Here is an 18751-nt window from a genome sequence, read left to right as displayed (position 1 = left end):
CATCTTATACCCTCCTTTCAAGACACTGTCCATTCCGTTCAACTGCTCTTCCAAGTCCTATACTGTCTCTGACAGAATTACAATGTCATCGGTGAATCTCAAAGTTTTTATTTCTTCTCCGTGGATTTTAATAGCTACTCCAAATTTTTCTTTTGTTTCCTTTACTGCTTGCTCAATATACAGATTGAATAACGTCAGGGAGAGGCTACAACCCTGTCTCACTCCCTTCCCAACCACTGCATCCCTTTCATGCCCCTCGACTCTCATAACTGCCATCTGCTTTCTGTGAAAATTGTAAATAGCCTATCGCTCCCTGTATTTTAACCCTGCCACCTTCAGAATCTGAAAGAGAGTATTCCAATCAACATTGTTGAAAGCTTTCTCTAAGTCTACAAATGCTAGAAACATAGGTTTGCCTTTCCTTAATCTTTCTTCTAGGGTCAGTATTGCCTCACGTGTTCCAACATTTCTACGGAATCCAATTTGATCTTCCCCCGAGGTCGGCTTCTACTAGTTTTTCCATTTGTCTGTAAAGAATTCGTGTTAGTATTTTGCAGCCGTGACTTATTAAACAGATAGTTCGGTAATTTTCACATCTGTCAACACCTGCTTTCTTTGGGATTGGAATTATTATATTCTTCTTGAAGTCTGAGGGTATTTCGCCTGTCTCATAAATCTTGCTCACCAGATGGTAGAATTTTGTCAGGACTGGCTCTCCCAAGGCTGTCAGTAGTTCTAATGGAATGTTGTCTACTCCGGGGGCCTTGTTTCGACTCAGGTCTTTCAGTGCTCTATCAAACTCTTCACGCAGTATCATATCTCCCATTTCATCTTCATCTACATCGTCTTTCATTTCCATAATATTGTCCTTAAGTACATCGCCCTTGTATACACCCTCTATATACTCCTTCCACCTTTCTGCTTTCCCTTCTTTGCTTATAACTGGGTTTCCATCAAAGCTCTTGATATTCATGCAAGTGGTTCTCTTTTCTCCAAAGGTCTCTTTAATTTTCCTATAGGCAGTATCTATCTTACCCCTAGTGAGATAAGCCTCTACATCCTTACATTTATCCTCTAGCCATCCCTGCTTAGCAGTTTTGCACTTCCTGTCGATATCATTTTCGAGACGTTTGTATTCCTTTTTGCCAGCTTCATTTACTGCATTTTTATATTATCTCCTTTCATCAATTAACTTCAATATTTCTTCTGTTACCCAAGGGTTTCTACTAGCCCTCATCTTTTTACCTATTTGATCCTCTGCTGCCTTCACTATTTCATCCCTCAAAGCTACCCATTCTTCTTCTACTGTATTTCTTTCCCCCACTCCTGTCAATTGTTCCCTTATGCTCTCCCTGAAACTTTGTACAAACTCTGGTTCTTTCAGTTTATCCAGGTCCCATCTCCTTAAATTCCCACCTTTTTGCAGTTTCTTCAGTTTTAATCTACAGTTCATAACCAATAGATTGTGGTCAGAGTCCACATCTGCCCCTGGAAATGTCTTACAATTTAAAACCTGGTTCCTAAATCTCTGTCTTACCATTATATAATCTATCTGATACCTTTTAGTATCTCCAGGGTTCTTCCATGTATACAACCTCCTTTCACGATTCTTAAGCCAAGTGTTAGCTATGATTAAGTTATGCTCTGCGCAAAATTCTACCAGGCGGCTTAGTCTTTCATTTCTTAGCCCCGATCCATATTCACCTATTATGTTTCCTTCTCTCCCTTTTCCTACTCTCGAATTCCAGTCACCCATGACTATTAAATTTTCGTCTCCCTTCACTACCTGAATAATTTCTTTTATCTCATCATACATTTCATCAATTTCTTCGTCATCTCATCATATGGGTATATATTCTGATAAGTCTAAGCTATGAACATAGTGTTCATACACTTCATAGTGAAAAGTTATGGAATTATCAACAACTAAATATGTTATTTTGATATGCCTATCAGACAGTAATATTAAGTTTGCTACTATCTGTATGCCACTGAGGGCGCCGCCTGTGTATCATTCCAAATACTGCAGTAAGTGCCACTCTCCTCGCACCACATGAAACAGCTGTGGCACTGGTCTGCGCAGGAGCCAGTTCTTCAGCTCGCAACCAGTGCTGTGTTTAACATGAATACTGTTTGTACCATATTACCATGCCACTTATCAGATCATCACTAACGACTTGTTTTCTCTTGGAATCCAGTTCAGCTGTTTACTTGTGGCTCTGGTCATGGAACTGAAGATCTATTGTTAATACCAGAGCTATCTCTCAAATTGATTACAAAACTTCCAATCTGCAATACAGCAGTAACTGGTGACCTTGCAACTCTTTCTGAAATTCTCTTTATGGTCTATCATACTACTGTAGCTCTTATGGAGCAATGGATGGTGTTTGGGAGATCACTTCCCTTTAATACTTCAGTGAAAGTTTAGCCTCACTACTAGAAACATATCATTTATCTGGATGGAAAAGCTTGTTAATAGACACCAGTAGCAATGTCAGTTACCAAGGGCTGAGAGATCTCCTAAATGTGCAGCAGAAGCAACTATTTGCTGCTGCCTTGAACAGCCAAAGAACTGTTGGCATGTCCCTGAATTCTAACTGGAGGTAAAATGCTGCCTATGAATGTGGCATGTAGACTGTTGGATTGATGTGTGATCTTAGGCTATCCCAGTTTATCATGGTCTCGTACTGCTCTTGGGTTTTCAGCAGGGTGGAATCTCCCAGATATTTTGGCGAAATGTCTTGCTACTATCCTCAGACTGAATGTCTTCCTTTGGGTGCCATCTTATACACTGATAATCCAAAACATTATGACCACTGTCCACCATGATGTTGGATGCTGCCTGGTGGTGTTGCGGGCATGTGACACAGTAACAAAAGTATACAAGAAGAGCAGACACAGACATGGGATCACCCTGGCAAAGACGTGGGCTGCAAATGAAAAAACCTGTTGAGATAAGTGACTCTGACAAAGGGCAGATTATTATTATGCTGAGCCTGTGAACGAGTATCTCAGAATGACAAAACTGGTCAAATGTTCACATGATATTGTCATGAGCATCTACGGAAAGAGGTAGAAGGACAGTGAAACTACTACTAGGCACTAATTGTTGGATGTCCATGACTCTTCACAGAACATTGGGTTTGGAAGGGTTTCTTCCCTGTAAAGTAGAATAGATAGTGATATGTGACATCTGTTGAACATGGAGCTCCGCAGCAGACCATCCCTGTGTTCACATGCTGACCCAGCAACATTGTCAATTACAATTGCAGTGGGCGTGGATTCATCGGGATTCGATCATCAATTATTGGAAACGTGGTGGCTCTTCTGGTGAATCACATGTTTGCTACATTAGGTCGATGATTGTCCTCACAAATGCCATCATTGAGATGAACAGCAGCTAGAAACATGCAGCACAACAGGATGGTGAGAGCAGTATTACGCTATGGGAGACATTCTCCTGCACTTTCGTGGAATCTGTGGTAGCAATCGAAGACATGCTGACAGCTGCGAACCACCTGCATTACTTTGTGCTTGATGTCTTCCCCGATGGCGATCTCATCTTTCAGCAGTATGATTGACCATGTTTTGAGGCCGAAACTGCAATACAGTGGTTTGAGGAACTTTATAGTGAACCCATGCTGATGTCTCAGTGACCAAATTTGCCTAATGTAAATCCTATGAAACTGATCTGGGACGCTATTGGGTGCCATCACCATGTACACAAAGCAGTAGCGCATTATTTATGTGAATTACAGGACCTGTGCTTAGACATCTAACACCAGTTACCTCCACAAACCTACCAACAAACTGTCAGATCCCTGATACACAGAATCAGTGATGCATTTTATTCCAAAGATGGATTAACAAGCTATTAAGCGGTCATCATTATGTTTTGACTCGTCAGTGTATATCTGCATGCCACTGCTGTCGATCCTAAGCCCTCTGTAGCTGGTATGGCTTTGTTGACAAGGCAGAGGGGAAAGTGTGCCATCAGGACATGAGCTGTGGCCATGTCAGATGCGTGCTTCAGCAGCATGGTAGATGGAACTTTCAGTATGATATACCTATTCTTGGATTCTGTTTCGAGGACTGAATAGAGTAAGTTGACTGAAAGGTAGTAAGTCTGCCTTGCTAAGTAATCATTTTTCCAACTTGCTTTCAGGCATTGTTCTGTCTGACAGACCACGCCAAGAAGTGACGTGGTAACTGGGCTGTATTGTCAACTATTTCCAGCTGAGCTGTCTTGCCTTGAAGCAAGCTGTACCAGGGAGTAGAAATCTCCACAAAGGAAAAGGGGAAGCTTTATGTTTAAGTTGTGAACACCCTGGTATTGTTTATCTTTGTTCCTTCTATGTTTGTCTCATATTCAAAATGGTGGTGGTGGGACTTTGGAGTTCACAGAATGATGCAGTTTTTTCTTCAGTCATCATTCTCAATTTAATTGCTTTCTGATCTGTATTTGTCTTCAGTGTCCTATGGGTAACAGTAGGCATAGCATTGCCTGTGTGTGTGTGTGTGGGGGGGGGGGGTATCACTGTTTTGTTTTTTGCAATTCATTTCATATGCAAATAATACAGCAAATATGTTGTTGTAGCAACTCCTGAATATTCTTTTCCTTGGAATATGAATTGTGCTTTGTTACCTTCAACCACTTCAATCACTTTTCTTCTAGGAAAACTGTTCATGGTTTTTCTTCAAGGAAAACTGTTCATTCCCTATTTCACATCAGACTGTTCACCTGTTCTCTAGCTGAATTATTGGAGTGTTTTCATATGGGCACTGAAAGTAATTTTCCATAAGTATTAAGTGAATTATTTAAGACAATTTAGTCTTAGCATTCCCATGTTACTACCTTCTTGATTTGCATTTTAAAAAATTATATAGAGGGAGAAACAAAAAATATAGAAGACAACTCAAACTTTAGCGGTGTTTAGATACTCAAAAGGTTCAAACAGTGGCTGTGATAGGAAGATGACTAAGATTGTACGTTAAATGTGTGCATGGCCATTGACAAAGTGTGTGATGGGCACAGGAAGAATGCATACCTATTGCAAAAGTCACAGGTTTTAACATGTATAATTTGCAATACACATGTCCTTAGAACTAAATTTTTGTACAATTCCCATAAAACATTTTCCCTGTTCTGTCATATATTTTAAGTGATTTTCAAATTCTTGATACAGAAAATTTATTTTCATTATTTGACCCACATTGCCACAGAGTTTGGAAACAAACATGAACATGAAGTGTTTGAACCGATAAATGGTAGTCAGTTCTGGGATTATGTGGAGCTCTTACGACACATGGTCTTATTGAGAAGAACGTATCAACAAAAGAAGGTGAACTGGGAAAAATTCTTCTGTGGCACTGAGGAGTCTTTGTGGAGGGGAAGGGAAGTAGCCAATTAGAGAGAGTTATGATACATAAACAGTTAACTGGACAGTTACAGAAAGATAATCTAAAGTTTGAGGAGGTACACGGGTAAAGACGTCCGGTAAGTGGTAGCAGGAAATAGGACCCACAGAATGAAAACAGTATCATATAGATATGGAAGAGTGACTGATAGAAGTCGTCGAAACGAGGACTCAGCAGGCTTTCAAACCACTTGTCTCATAGGAAACATAATGAAGTTCATGGAAGAGGAATAGACCAGACACTGCAAAAGTAATTAGTAATGAAATACCATGTCACATGCTTCTTCAAGCCAAATGTATGTTTTAAGCCAGGTAAAGCAGGATAACTCCATGTAGATACTTTTCAGAGGAGGATTGTGTTGTTCAAAACAAATTATCTTACTGTACACAGAGTACATGCTGTGTTGAAATATGTGACAAGTCTAAAAAACAATGGAAAGTATGTCTGATTCCATTTGGAAACAAAAGAGAAGACAGTGTGGATCTGTTGAAGGAGTTTGAAATCTTCTGCTGTGAAGCCTCATCTTTGACACTGCTTAATGAGCACGTAGCCACGTGAAGCTCCCAGTTTTGGGAACAGTTTGAAAATCATTGAGATTCAGCTCCTATGCACTGATCCCAACAGACACACTGATCTAACGATAATCACCTCGTTATGAATACAGCCCTCCTACATTGCATATGAGTACCAAGTTTACAGAGGCAAATGTAAAGTATTTCTCACATAATTACATGATGTAGAAAATGGTTCATTAGTTTTAACACCAAACTGAGTAAATTGCAATGGATTTGTATATGAAACTCATAAGAGAGGACTGCTAAAGCAGATGTGTTTCTGGTCTATCAACATATTACTGATAGTATGGTGATTTGTGGCAGCAGTCTTGTCTGTTCCAATTCCTTTAACTGCACTTAGTATGTAGCACAGTGTTAAAATTTTACTGATTTAAATATCTAAAAAAGATGTTTTGTTTTTTTAAATGATGTTCAGCTGTAAAATGTGCATTAGTAACTGAAGCCACTGGCTACTTCACACAGTTATCACCATGTAAAACTGTAAAACATTAGTCACTGCTTTTAGTTACAATTTCCTAACTTGCCTGACGTACAAAAGTTTTTTAAAAGTACAATAATAAATAAAATGATAACACATATGAATTGCGAAGGTAAAATAAAGTTAATATAAACTGTCAATGCATCATACATGTACGGAGGATGCTGTAGATTGGTGTAACGTACATTGACACCAGTTGTGGTGTTAACTGTAAACAGCAGCCTCACTCTGAACTCAACCTCTGCCATAAGTAGTGTAGTTGGGACTATGTGCATATACAAGTGTTTTTAATGTTTCAATTTACATTTACTGATATGTATTTTATGACTGACTTCATTTAAAGCTTGATAAAAATAGCTTTGACAATGAGCAGTATATATGTTCCATTTATACTCATTTTGAGGCTTGTTGACTGGACCCAGCTGAAAATACATCAATACTAATTTGCTACACCTCTGTCATTAGTTGCAAGGATTATCTTTATTCCATTAGAATTTCTATCTCCTTGTATGGGGGTGAGAGTTCACAATCACTGTGAATATGCTATTTCTTCACCATATCCTTTTTTTTTCTTTCTTTCCTTTCAGGAGTACAAGTCCCGCATGCAGGACACTTTTGTGAAATTCAAAAGGTAGGAGAGAGCTACTAGCAGAAGTAAAAATTGTCAGTGTGGCTCATGCAAATCTAGATTTTTGAGGCAAATGTTAAGGACTTGGCATGTTATACCATTGCTTTCTATTTGTTACTTTTAGCAGAAGATGAACATACTTAAAATTTGTTGATACACCAGGATGAAATGTTACTCAGCTTATTGTAGAATTTATCTTTTTTTGTGAAAAGCATTTGTAAATGTACAACTCAATTTACTACCAAACAAAAGAGCATACCTAATTTACTACCAAACAAAAGAGCATACCTGCTTGAATACTATCTGAAAGATAATTCTTTATGCCTAAAATGTTCTGCTTAGTTTTCTTTAGTTTCACCTGCTAACAGAGTTGGCGTAGAGAACCATAAGAATTTCTCAGTGAACTGTCATATCAGTAAAATATGCTTAGTTGGATGTATTTTTATAACACAATGTAATGGATCATTGATCTACATTATTATTTGTGTCTACTGAACATCAGGAATTAGAGAAACCTCTATTCTACAGAAGACTGAAAACACATTATTAGTGGATCTGGTGAATCTTCTAGAAATTGGGCTATAGATACCGAATGTTATACTCTGAAAATGTTTTCCATTTTTTAAATGTCACAGCTATATGCTGCATTCATCTTTAGTCAAACTCACCTTGTTATTGACATCATATCCACTGACACTGTATGTATACATCAGATATGATCCACCTTGACTTGCACTGGGACTGCATTCTGGTATGTCAGGATCATGTTCTGAGCCCCAGTTATGTCCAAATTCATGAGCAGTAACGAGATCTGCTTCTCTTGTAATGACTCTTTGACCATAATGGTTACGACTTGAACTCAAACCTGAATTCAGATAGAGTGTGTAACCATTCTTGAAATATTCTGTAACAAAATAGTAGAGCACACTTTATAGTACTGATACCTATAATTACACAGAGGAAACTCCAGGAACAAATATCAACAATATAGGAAAGGACAGATTGCTATTTACCATAGAGAAGACATGTCAAGTTGAAAAATATGTCTTTTCCAACATTTTGGATATAATTTTATCCTTTTAGGTGAAAGCATACAAGTACTCAAGTCTCAATTCATTGACAAGAAAGCATTCCTTCTTTATATATTAACTAAAGAAAAGAAACTCATACACTCATAGAATATGTGCAGGAAAATGATGTGTACATCATATTACCTACTATTCACTTTAATGGCTGAAAGCCATTAAGCATGTTCAACACACAGAAAGTGTTCACATTATGTCAAGTCTTTATTTTATGATTGTGTTCATTGTATACTACTGCCATGCAGAAACTGATAAGATGTTAGGAACTCAAATCATACATGCAACTGGAGTTCTGTTGTAGATTGACATTTAACTAACAGTCTAATATAATTTTTTTATACAGCATTGTTTAATATGAACATGCAAGGGGAAATATTCAGATTCCTCTGTTAACTTCTTTCCCGTTCTACACTTTTTACCTTAAGACAATGCTAAAAGAAAAATTGTTCAATCCAGCCTTGTTCCATGAAGTTCAGTCAGAACTTTGTCAAATACATCACCTTATGGATGTTGTCAATGCAAGAGGATGAGAAGTTGTTTCAGATGACCCTGAACACACTCTGAGCACACCCTACACATCCTAGTTTTGCAACAGAGTATGTGAAGGGTTTACTTCCACAACAGACTTGACCGATTGGGAGTCACCACCCTCAAGGATTGAATGTATCTGACACAATGCAAGTCCACAGAACGTTTGAATATTTCTATCAATGCACACACCTCAAAGCGTCCACTCTAACCACTTTAATGCTTCATGTATAAAATTTTGTAGCTTTCCTCCCACCCCCTTTCGACATGTGCATCAACTAGATTAGCCAAACTGCAACATGAGTGACAACATTGGGACACCATTTGTATATCTAGCTTTTTCCAAATGTCAACACTAAAGGCAGAGGAAGCACCATAAAGGGAAATATGGTCTCTCTTCATCAAGGTGCAAACCACTAAACCACACTGATAAATCACAGTTTCACTGTCACGTTCCTTGTGTAAGTGTCTCTGCAGTACAGCATTTATGATGCTGCTTTCCTTGGCTGCCCCAGAAAATCTGTTCATTTGTTGTATCCCACGTTGTATGAGATGGAGCATGTTTGTAACAGGATATGAAGTATCTGCTACTTCTCTGCCTTTAACTATGAAGCTCTCGCTGCAGGAAAACCTGAAATTACTTTCATGTATCCTTGAGGGAAGGTTTTTTGATGAACACATGTAGAACTCACATGCAATGCTCAAAACACTTGTGATTCCTTCTTGTCTCAAATTTGCCACACTGAAACAGCTCAAATTTTTTCAGCTTACACACATCTGTGATGGAGGAGCAAGTGTGGAGCCATGGGAGTCCCTCTGGGGGATGAAATCTTGTACACACTTCTCTTCACTGATTTTTAAGGTCACTGTAGCAGGAGACCAGGATGGTGGTGAGTACATGTTTCAGAAGTAAAAAGAAGAATATGAAATATGATGCCTCACAATTACCTTAACAAAAATAGAATATCTGACAACAACATAGAGCATTTGAAGGTTGGAGCCAGTAAGAACAGGGGATGTAAGTATTTTAAGTTCTGGGGATTATGATATCATCAAATGGAAAAAGTGAAGATGACATAAATAGTAAAATAGGGCACGGCAATTACAACTGAACTCTGTCCTATGGAATAACAAAATGGACCAAACAAGTGATATATCATTCAGCTGTTGATAATGTCACTATGTAAAGAGCAGAAACATGAGTAATGAACAAGTATCAGAGAAACAAGTAGCTTGCACTAGAGATGGACTTTAGGAGGTGAAGTTGTGGCATCTCCAAGCTGGCCTATGTACCAAATACCAACATAAGAGAGCCTATGGGTATCGATTAATCAATAATCAACACCATAGGGATGAAATGTTTAAAACTGTATGGGCACCTAGAAAGGGTGGATTAAAGCTGATGGCCAAATAAAGTATGGCAGTGGAGCCTGGTGGATAGAAGAAATCGTAAACAGCCTATGACAAGTTGGAGTTGCAAGGTCCAGGATGCAATGGATGCCAGAGGATTACAAGAAAGAGAGCGGCATCATTGGAGGAAGTGGAATACAGGAAGCGAGAAGAAGCACCAGCAGTAGAATACTCATAAGGTAGTGGTGGTGGTGGTGGTGGTGGTGGTGGTGGTGGTGGTGGTGAAGACAGTAAATCAAGGAAGACAATAGTTCTAAGTTTACTGGTCTGTATCCTGAACTAATCAGCTGTTTTTTAATGTCAGGTATGAATAGTTAGACCGCTACCGATTTGAAATGCATAAGCTGACAAGTTATGTTAACAAGTATGCTGGCAGTCAAAATTCAGTGAATTACGGTTGATGTGTATGTTACTGTAGGACTTGCAGTTTTTGAAGATATTGCTTAGCATATCTGTCATGCACTATGCACATTAAAACTGATAAGAACAGTCACAGCAGAAAAGAAGATATATCAATACTCAAAACCATAAACAGTACAATGTAGTTTGCACTTTCTGGTCAGTGCAAAGACAATTTGTATTCCAAGATAACACTTTTGGTGTTGGTCAAGCAAAGACGCTATGGGAAGCAGATAATTTCCTTAATTTATGAACAAATTTTTAAGATCTAGGCAAAACGGGGTGTGGATGTTTATTGTACTGCTTCGATCAATTATTTTTTGAACCTGTTCTCATCAGAGTTCAACATTAAAAATTGCAGAGAATACAGAGGAAGTGTCAAGTGTAAAAATTAAACATTCCTCAGAAAATGTGTTTTTTGAGCCCTTGGTATTGACATAACTCTTAATCAAAAATGGGTATAGAAAAAAAGTATCCTGATTTCAAATGATGACTGAACAATGGACAACTAGCTATTTCATATTAGTAGGACACTGAACTCAAAAAGTAATTTATTGTTTGGGTAAACAGTGCTTCACTGGAATCTTTAAAAGTGAAGTTATTAGTCATGTTCAATCTTTTGACTTACTGAAACAGAAACTTCACTTACTTACGTGCTATACTTAGATATCTTTACTCTCATTTGTGTGTAGCTCACTGTTACAGATACTTAATTCACCACTTAAATTTTCTATTCATTCACTGATTGTGTTAACTCATTATATATAGGAAACAGAAGAAGAATACCTGCATTTTTCAACCAGATTTTCATTCACACTGGAACAAATAAATGATTGTAAAGGTAAATGAGAAAATTAAAGAATTAACTAGCAACTATAGGTAAGGCAATATGTCAGTGGATATACAGTACAAAAATACAAAATTGTACCAGCAATAAGCAAGATTTGAAAATCCGAGAAACCAAAATCTGCAAGGAGGGGAGTCAGGTCGAAGACACGCGAAGGAGACTTAAAAACTGGCGTGCCGATGAAACAACAGTATGGAGTACCAAAGAAAAAGGAATGGCATAGGTAAAACAACAACCATATGAACAACAGAAAATAAAAGTGGCATAATAAAAGGAATATACAAATTTGAAGAATGAAGAAGATAAAACAAAAAATGAAATGACACCAACAAGAGATGTCAGGTGATCAGTAAGAACTAAGCGACCTTGCTCTGAGTATCTGGAAGGAAGTATTCAAACTGTTACATGGTAAAGCAGATACACTACATGATCAAAAGTATCTGCGCACCTGGCTGAAAGTGACTTACAAGTTCGTGGCACCCTCCATCGGTAATGCTGGAATTCAATAAGGTGTTGGCCCACTCTTAGCCTTGATGACAGCTTCCACTCTCGCAGACATACTGAACAATCAGGTGCTGGAAGGTTTCTTGGGGAATGGGAGCCCATTCTTCATGGAGTGATGCACTGAGGACAGGTGTCGATGTCGGTTGGTGAGGTGTGGCATGAAGTCGGCATTCCAAAACATCCCAAAGGTGTTCTATAGGATTCAGGTCAGGACTCTGTGCAGGCCAGTCCTTTACAGGGATGTTATTGTCGTAGGTCTAGGGGTAAGATAGATACTGCCCACAGGAAAATTAAAGAGACCTTTGGAGAAAAGAGAACCACTTGTATGAATATCAAGAGCTCAGATGGAAACCCAGTTCTAAGCAAAGAAGGGAAAGCAGAAAGGTGGATGGAGTATATAGAGGGTCTATACAAGGGCGATGTACTTGAGGACAATATTATGGAAATGGAAGACGATGTAGATGAAGATGAAAAGGGAGATATGATAATGCGTGAAGAGTTTGACAGAGCACTGAAAGACCTATTGTAAGACATTTCCAGGGGCAGATGTGGACTCTGACCACAATCTATTGGTTGTGAACTGTAGATTGAAACTGAAGAAACTGCAAAAAGGTGAGAATTTAAGGAGATGGGACCTGGATAAACTGAAAGAACCAGAGTTTGTACAAAGTTTCAGGGAGAGCATAAGGGAAAAATTGACAGGAGTGGGGGAAAGAAATACAGTAGAAGAAGAATGGGTAGCTTTGAGGGATGAAATAGTGAAGGCAGCAGAGGATCAAATAGGTAAAAAGATGAGGGCTAGTAGAAACCCTTGGGTAACAGAAGAAATATTGAAGTTAATTGATGAAAGGAGAAAATATAAAAATGCAGTAAATGAAGCAGGCAAAAAGGAATACAAACGTCTCAAAAATGATATCGACAGGAAGTGCAAAACTGCTAAGCAGGGATGGCTAGAGGACAAATGTAAGGATGTAGAGACTTATCTCACTAGGGGTAAGACAGATACTGCCTATAGGAAAATTAAAGAGACCTTTGGAGAAAAGAGAACCACTTGCATGAATATCAAGAGCTTTGATGGAAACCCAGTTATAAGCAAAGAAGGGAAAGCAGAAAGGTGGAAGGAGTATATAGAGGGTGTATACAAGGGCGATGTACTTAAGGACAATATTACGGAAATGAAAGACGATGTAGATGAAGATGAAATGGGAGATATGATACTGCGTGAAGAGTTTGATAGAGCACTGAAAGACCTGAGTCGAAACAAGGCCCCCAGAGTAGACAACATTCCATTAGAACTACTGACAGCCTTGGGAGAGCCAGTCCTGACAAAATTCTACCATCTGGTGAGCAAGATGTATGAGACAGGCGAAATACCCTCAGACTTCAAGAAGAATATAATAATTCCAATCCCAAAGAAAGCAGGTGTTGACAGATGTGAAAATTACCGAACTATCTGTTTAATAAGTCACGGCTGCAAAATACTAACACGAATTCTTTACAGACAAATGGAAAAACTAGTAGAAGCCGACCTCAGGGGAAGATCAGTTTGGATTCTGTAGAAATGTTGGAACACGTGAGGCAATACTGACCCTACAACTTATCTTAGAAGAAAGATTAAGGAAAGGCAAACCTATGTTTCTAGCATTTGTAGACTTAGAGAAAGCTTTCGACAATGTTGATTGGAATACTCTCTTTCAGATTCTGAAGGTGGCAGGGTTAAAATACAGGGAGCGATAGGCTATTTACAATTTTTACAGAAAGCAGATGGCAGTTATGAGAGTCGAGGGGCATGAAAGGGATGCAGTGGTTGGGAAGGGAGTGAGACAGGGTTGTAGGCTCTCCCCGATGTTGTTCAATCTGTATATTGAGCAAGCAGTAAAGGAAACAAAAGAAAAATTTGGAGTAGGTATTAAAATCCACGGAGAAGAAATAAAAACTTTGAGATTCACCGATGACATTGTAATTCTGTCAGAGACAGCAAAGGACTTGGAAGAGCAGTTGAACGGAATGGACAGTGTCTTGAAAGGAGGGTATAAGATGAACATCAACAAAAGCAAAACGAGGAATGTAGTCAAATTAAGTGGGGTGATGCTGAGGGAATTAGATTACCAAATGAGACACTTAAAGTAGTAAAGAAGTTTGGTATTTGGCGAGCAAAATAACTGATGATGGTCGAAGTAGAGAGGATATAAAATGTAGACTGGCAATGGCGAGGAAAGTGTTTCTGAAGAAGAGAAATTTGTTGACATCGAGTATAGATTTAAGTGTCAGGAAGTCGTTTCTGAAAGTATTTGTATGGAGTGTAGCCATGTATGGAAGTGAAACATGGACGATAAATAGTTTAGACAAGAAGAGAATAGAAGCTTTCGAAATGTGGTGCTACAGAAGAATGCTGAAGATTAAATGGGTAGATCACATAACTAATGAGGAGGTGTTGAATAGGATTGGGGAGAAGAGAAGCTTGTGGCACAACTTGACTAGAAGAAGGGATCGGTTGGTAGGACATGTTCTGAGGCATCACGGGGTCACCAATTTAGTATTGGAGGGCAGCGTGAAGGGTAAAAATCGTAGAGGGAGACCAAGAGATGAGTACACCAAGCAGATTTAGAAGGATGTAGTTTGCAGTAGGTACTGGGAGATGAAGAAGCTTGCACAGGATAGAGTAGCATGGAGAGCTGCATCAAACCAGTCCCAGGACTGAAGACCACAACAACAACAACATTGTCATGTAACCACTTCGCTACAGGCCATGCATTATTAATGGGTGCTCGATTGTGTTGAAAGATGCAATCGCCATCCCCAAATTGCTCTTCAGCAGTGGGAAGCAACAAGGAGCTTAAAACATCAATATAGGCTTGTGCTGTGATAGTGCCATGCAAAACAAGGGGTGCAAGCCCCCTCCATGAAAAACATGACCACACCACAACACCACTGCCTCCGAATTTTACTGTTGGCACTATGCACGCTGGCACATGACTTTCACCGGACTTTGCCATACCCCCATAACCTCCCCCCCCCCCCCCCCCCCCCTCTCCACCCCGCCACCTGCCATCAGATCGCCACATTGTGTACCGAGGGTCATCACTCCACACAATGTTTTCCCACTGTTCAATCATCCAATGTTTAATTCCTTACACCATGCGAGATGTCATTTGGTATTTACTGGCATGATGTGTGGCTTATGAGCAGCTGCTCCACCATGAAATTGAAGTTTTTTCGCCTCCTGCCTAACTGTCATATTACTTTCAGCTAATCTCGATGCAGATGAATATCCAGAGGTGAAAGCCAGAAGGCACAGAAGTTGTTATACAGAGATCAGTGTGACACACACTAGACATAAAGAGGATTTCGTCAGCATGAGTGCTGCAGTGGTGACCTTTATTTTCAGTATGTTGCAACTAGATACACCTGTTACCTTAAGTGTGACTAAAACTTCACGGCCCTGTGCCTGCAGTGCAACATGATGCTCCATTTCTCTGGTGAGTGATCGCTACCAATTGCACAAACAACTCTGGTGCTGTGGTTGTGGTTGTTGTGCCCGTAGTTAAGGAATCATTCCCGGCATATGTTAAGCTGGTGAAGGGAAACCTAAATGAGGAAGGCCACATGGGGTTTCAAACATGATTACTCATAAATATGAATCTGGTGCACCATCGTATCTTCTTACTTGGTCTGTTTCAGCTGTTTCTGTCATCTATTATAGGGATCACAGACAGTTAACTCATCAATGCCTTCAACTACTGTCACTGAAACTATTTTACTGAAGTATATTAAATTACTATAGTGAAAATACTCAGGCCATTAATACAGTGGGTTGAAATTACACTTAAAAAGCACTCATCATGCAAGAAAAAACACAATATCTGACTAATGAGAGTCCATTATAAATGACATTCTCAATTCATAACTATAAGATGTTAAAAGGCCTCTGTGTTAGAAAATTAGTTTATCTTTTGCAGATACTTTGTGTGGTATCAAGCATTGTGTGTTGAACATCTTGTTAATACAGTGGAAAAATATGAAACTATCAGAAAGCACTAGTTCAAAAATCAGTCCATCAACAATGATACCAAATGTTGAATTCTCTCTCTCTCTCTCTTTTTTTTGTTTTAAAACTAATTTTCAACAAGACAGCCATAAATTGTAACTACAGCTTCATTTGGTGTCTCAGAAAACATGCTCTGTGCTGAACTACAGTGGTCTAAGCAGGCTTACAGAACAGGAGTATGCAAGCTGTTTAGTGTAGTCAGAATCTGACCTGGTGTGCAAATGCCTCCAACTGAATTCCTTCTTGGTGAACCCACATATGCGAGCCCTAGGATACCTCCTTCAAATTTTAGGTCAGTGAAAAGATGGGCTAAACAGAAGTCCTTATGGCTGTATTCACGACTAAAAACCTAAACATTACACCTCAATCATAAATTTATCTACAACTATTTTCAAACAGACTTCAAATTTAGAGACTTCAACATTAAAAATCCAATGTTTTTTTTTTTTTTTTTTTTTTTTTTTTTGTACAACACAAAAAAACAATCACTCAGGTACCTCCTGTATGTATAAAATTAAGCAAAATAATGAATGAAAACTTTTGAGGTATTTAACAGGGTGCCACAAGAAAATAATATGTAAGTGAAGAATAAAACAATGGAGATCTGTTAATATCAGAAATGATAAGTAAGAAATGAAGGACGAAAACTATTGATTCCCTGGTCCTCCTTTCCTACAATTCACTCCTGAAGCAAAGGTCAACATTCTTGGAGGTAACAAATATACACCTGAAGCAAAAAACTTCACACAAAAAAAGAGGCTCTAATTGGAATAATTTCTGTTACGGCATCCCACATACATTTTTTTTCAGATTAAGTCTTATTGCTGTGTACCCACTGTGCTGTGAATGTATGATCCTAATACTTTTGCTACTAAGATGCTGCACTGTCATATTTAGCATTGTTTATTGTGACTGTATGACAGTGACTTTAAGCTGATCTGAGTAATGCATCATATTTGTTTCACTGTGCAAGTAGTTGCTATGATCATCACTTTTATTCACAATGGAGAATCTGTACATATTTTGTAAGTTTACAGCTTTCATTTCTGCTTAAGAATACAGTTATTGCTTTCCAACAACTTAAATTTTATATTACTGCATTTTTCTCCAATTTTTAAGATATTCCATCAAAGCAATGGGCTCATACCACATGCGTCTCATCTGAATAGGGACTACAAAAAATGTGCAGGAACAGGAAAATACCATTATTATTATTTATTGCATCTGACAGGTAGCATATGGTGATTTTCTGCAGGTTTTGAAGTTTCACAAATGTGTATGGGGAATGTTACATGCAGAAAGCTTGTAACCATTCTGCCTTCAGTATATGCACCACTACCACCACCACCACCACCACCACCACCACCACCACCACTTTTGGAAACAGCACTGTGTGTGACAAATTTTGTCAGTGGTTAAATGCTAATTATTATTTTCTCGTGTTAGTACAATTTACTGATAACACTACAGTTTCATGGCATCTTGGCTACAGCTCAATTTATTTCCACTGTTTTGTGGCCACTCACTGCCAACATTAGCTGTAAAACATGCAAGCCACCTCGCCACAGTAAGTTCCATGGTTGACAGGGAAGATAATAAGATAAGAGACTCTCAATGCAAATGAGACTTGTTTTCAGCATCACAGGCAGCTGTGTCCATTCTAACAGCCACACTATGGAAACTGTCCTCAAATGTACATCAAAATAAAAGGCTCCTTTAAAACTCTCAACAATCAGGTCTGAGTTCCTTAATTTCCTATCTTATTGCAATTTGTTTAGCTTTAACCTTTATTTTGTAACTAACAGATTAAGGTCAGAATACAAATTTGCTCTTAGAAAGGAGTTGCAGTTTAAAATTCGGTTTCTAAATTTCTGTCACCACCACATAATCTAACTGAAACCTTCTGGCATCTCTAGATCTCTTCCACAAATACAATGCTCTTTCTGATTCTTAAACCAATTGTTAGCAATGACTACATTGTACGGTGTGCAAAATTCTATCCAGTGGCTTCTCCTTTCATTCCCCCCCCCCCCCCTCCCCCACTCCCAGTCAACGTTCATTTATTATTTTTTCCTTTTCTTCTTCTTCTAAGCTTCTTCTTATTTCCACCCAAATGCAGGATGAAACATTCCTCACTCTAAACTGTATACTGCCAAATTTGTTTCCTCTGATGACAGCATCTCCCTGAGTAGTACCTGACCAAAATAAAAAAGGGGGAACTATTTTACTTCCGGAATGTTTTACCCAGCAGAATATCACCACCAAACACACAAAAAAGCTATATAAATCCACCTAGCTTTATGTTGTCCATAGTACTAACATAGAAAACCCATATTGGATAATGTTACAAGCTCAAATCAACCAATCATCCTGACTGTTATCCCAGAAAATATTTGAATGGCTGTTCCCTCTTTTCAGAAACTATGTACTCATTTGGCTTCTCCACAGACTGCAGATACTCCTCCAATGAGGTTGCACCTGGAGGACAACTACCTGTTTTATTGAAGCAAGCAAACTACACTACCATGAGTATTTCCATGGTGCACGAGAGGATGTTTGATTATTGTAAAAACAATTTAAAGACTATTGGCACAGCCATCAAACACTGGAGAATTGGCAGAACTTTTTGAAAACTCAGAAGAAAACATCCAAAATCATCAGACAAATTAAACACACACACCATCACAAACGATTAGAGGAAACTGATAATGATTTTAAAAGAAACAACACGAGAAACTCTTATAGGACATTTAGGGAAGAACTAGCAACCTTCAAGCCACCCTCTCTTTGTTTGTGGCACCCTGACAGAACACTTGAAACGAACACAAAGG

The 18751-nt window shown here is 38.7% G+C and overlaps 1 protein-coding gene across 1 annotated transcript in view; it reads right to left on the bottom strand.

Annotated features, from left to right (window-relative positions):
* The window catches only part of LOC124795095 (ADAM 17-like protease), a 124013-nt gene that overhangs the window by 9519 nt on the left and 95743 nt on the right, over positions 1-18751 (bottom strand). The window contains exons 8-9 of the mRNA XM_047258928.1: positions 16131-16269; positions 7768-8003 (exon numbers count right to left, since the gene is read on the bottom strand). Coding sequence (XP_047114884.1) covers positions 7768-8003; positions 16131-16269 — 375 coding nt within the window. The remainder of the gene's footprint in view (positions 1-7767; positions 8004-16130; positions 16270-18751) is intronic.

This window comes from Schistocerca piceifrons, chromosome 4 (genome assembly GCF_021461385.2).
Source record: "Schistocerca piceifrons isolate TAMUIC-IGC-003096 chromosome 4, iqSchPice1.1, whole genome shotgun sequence".
Classification (NCBI taxonomy): Eukaryota; Metazoa; Arthropoda; class Insecta; order Orthoptera; family Acrididae; genus Schistocerca; species Schistocerca piceifrons.
This window is presented reverse-complemented; position numbering and strand designations above follow the sequence as displayed.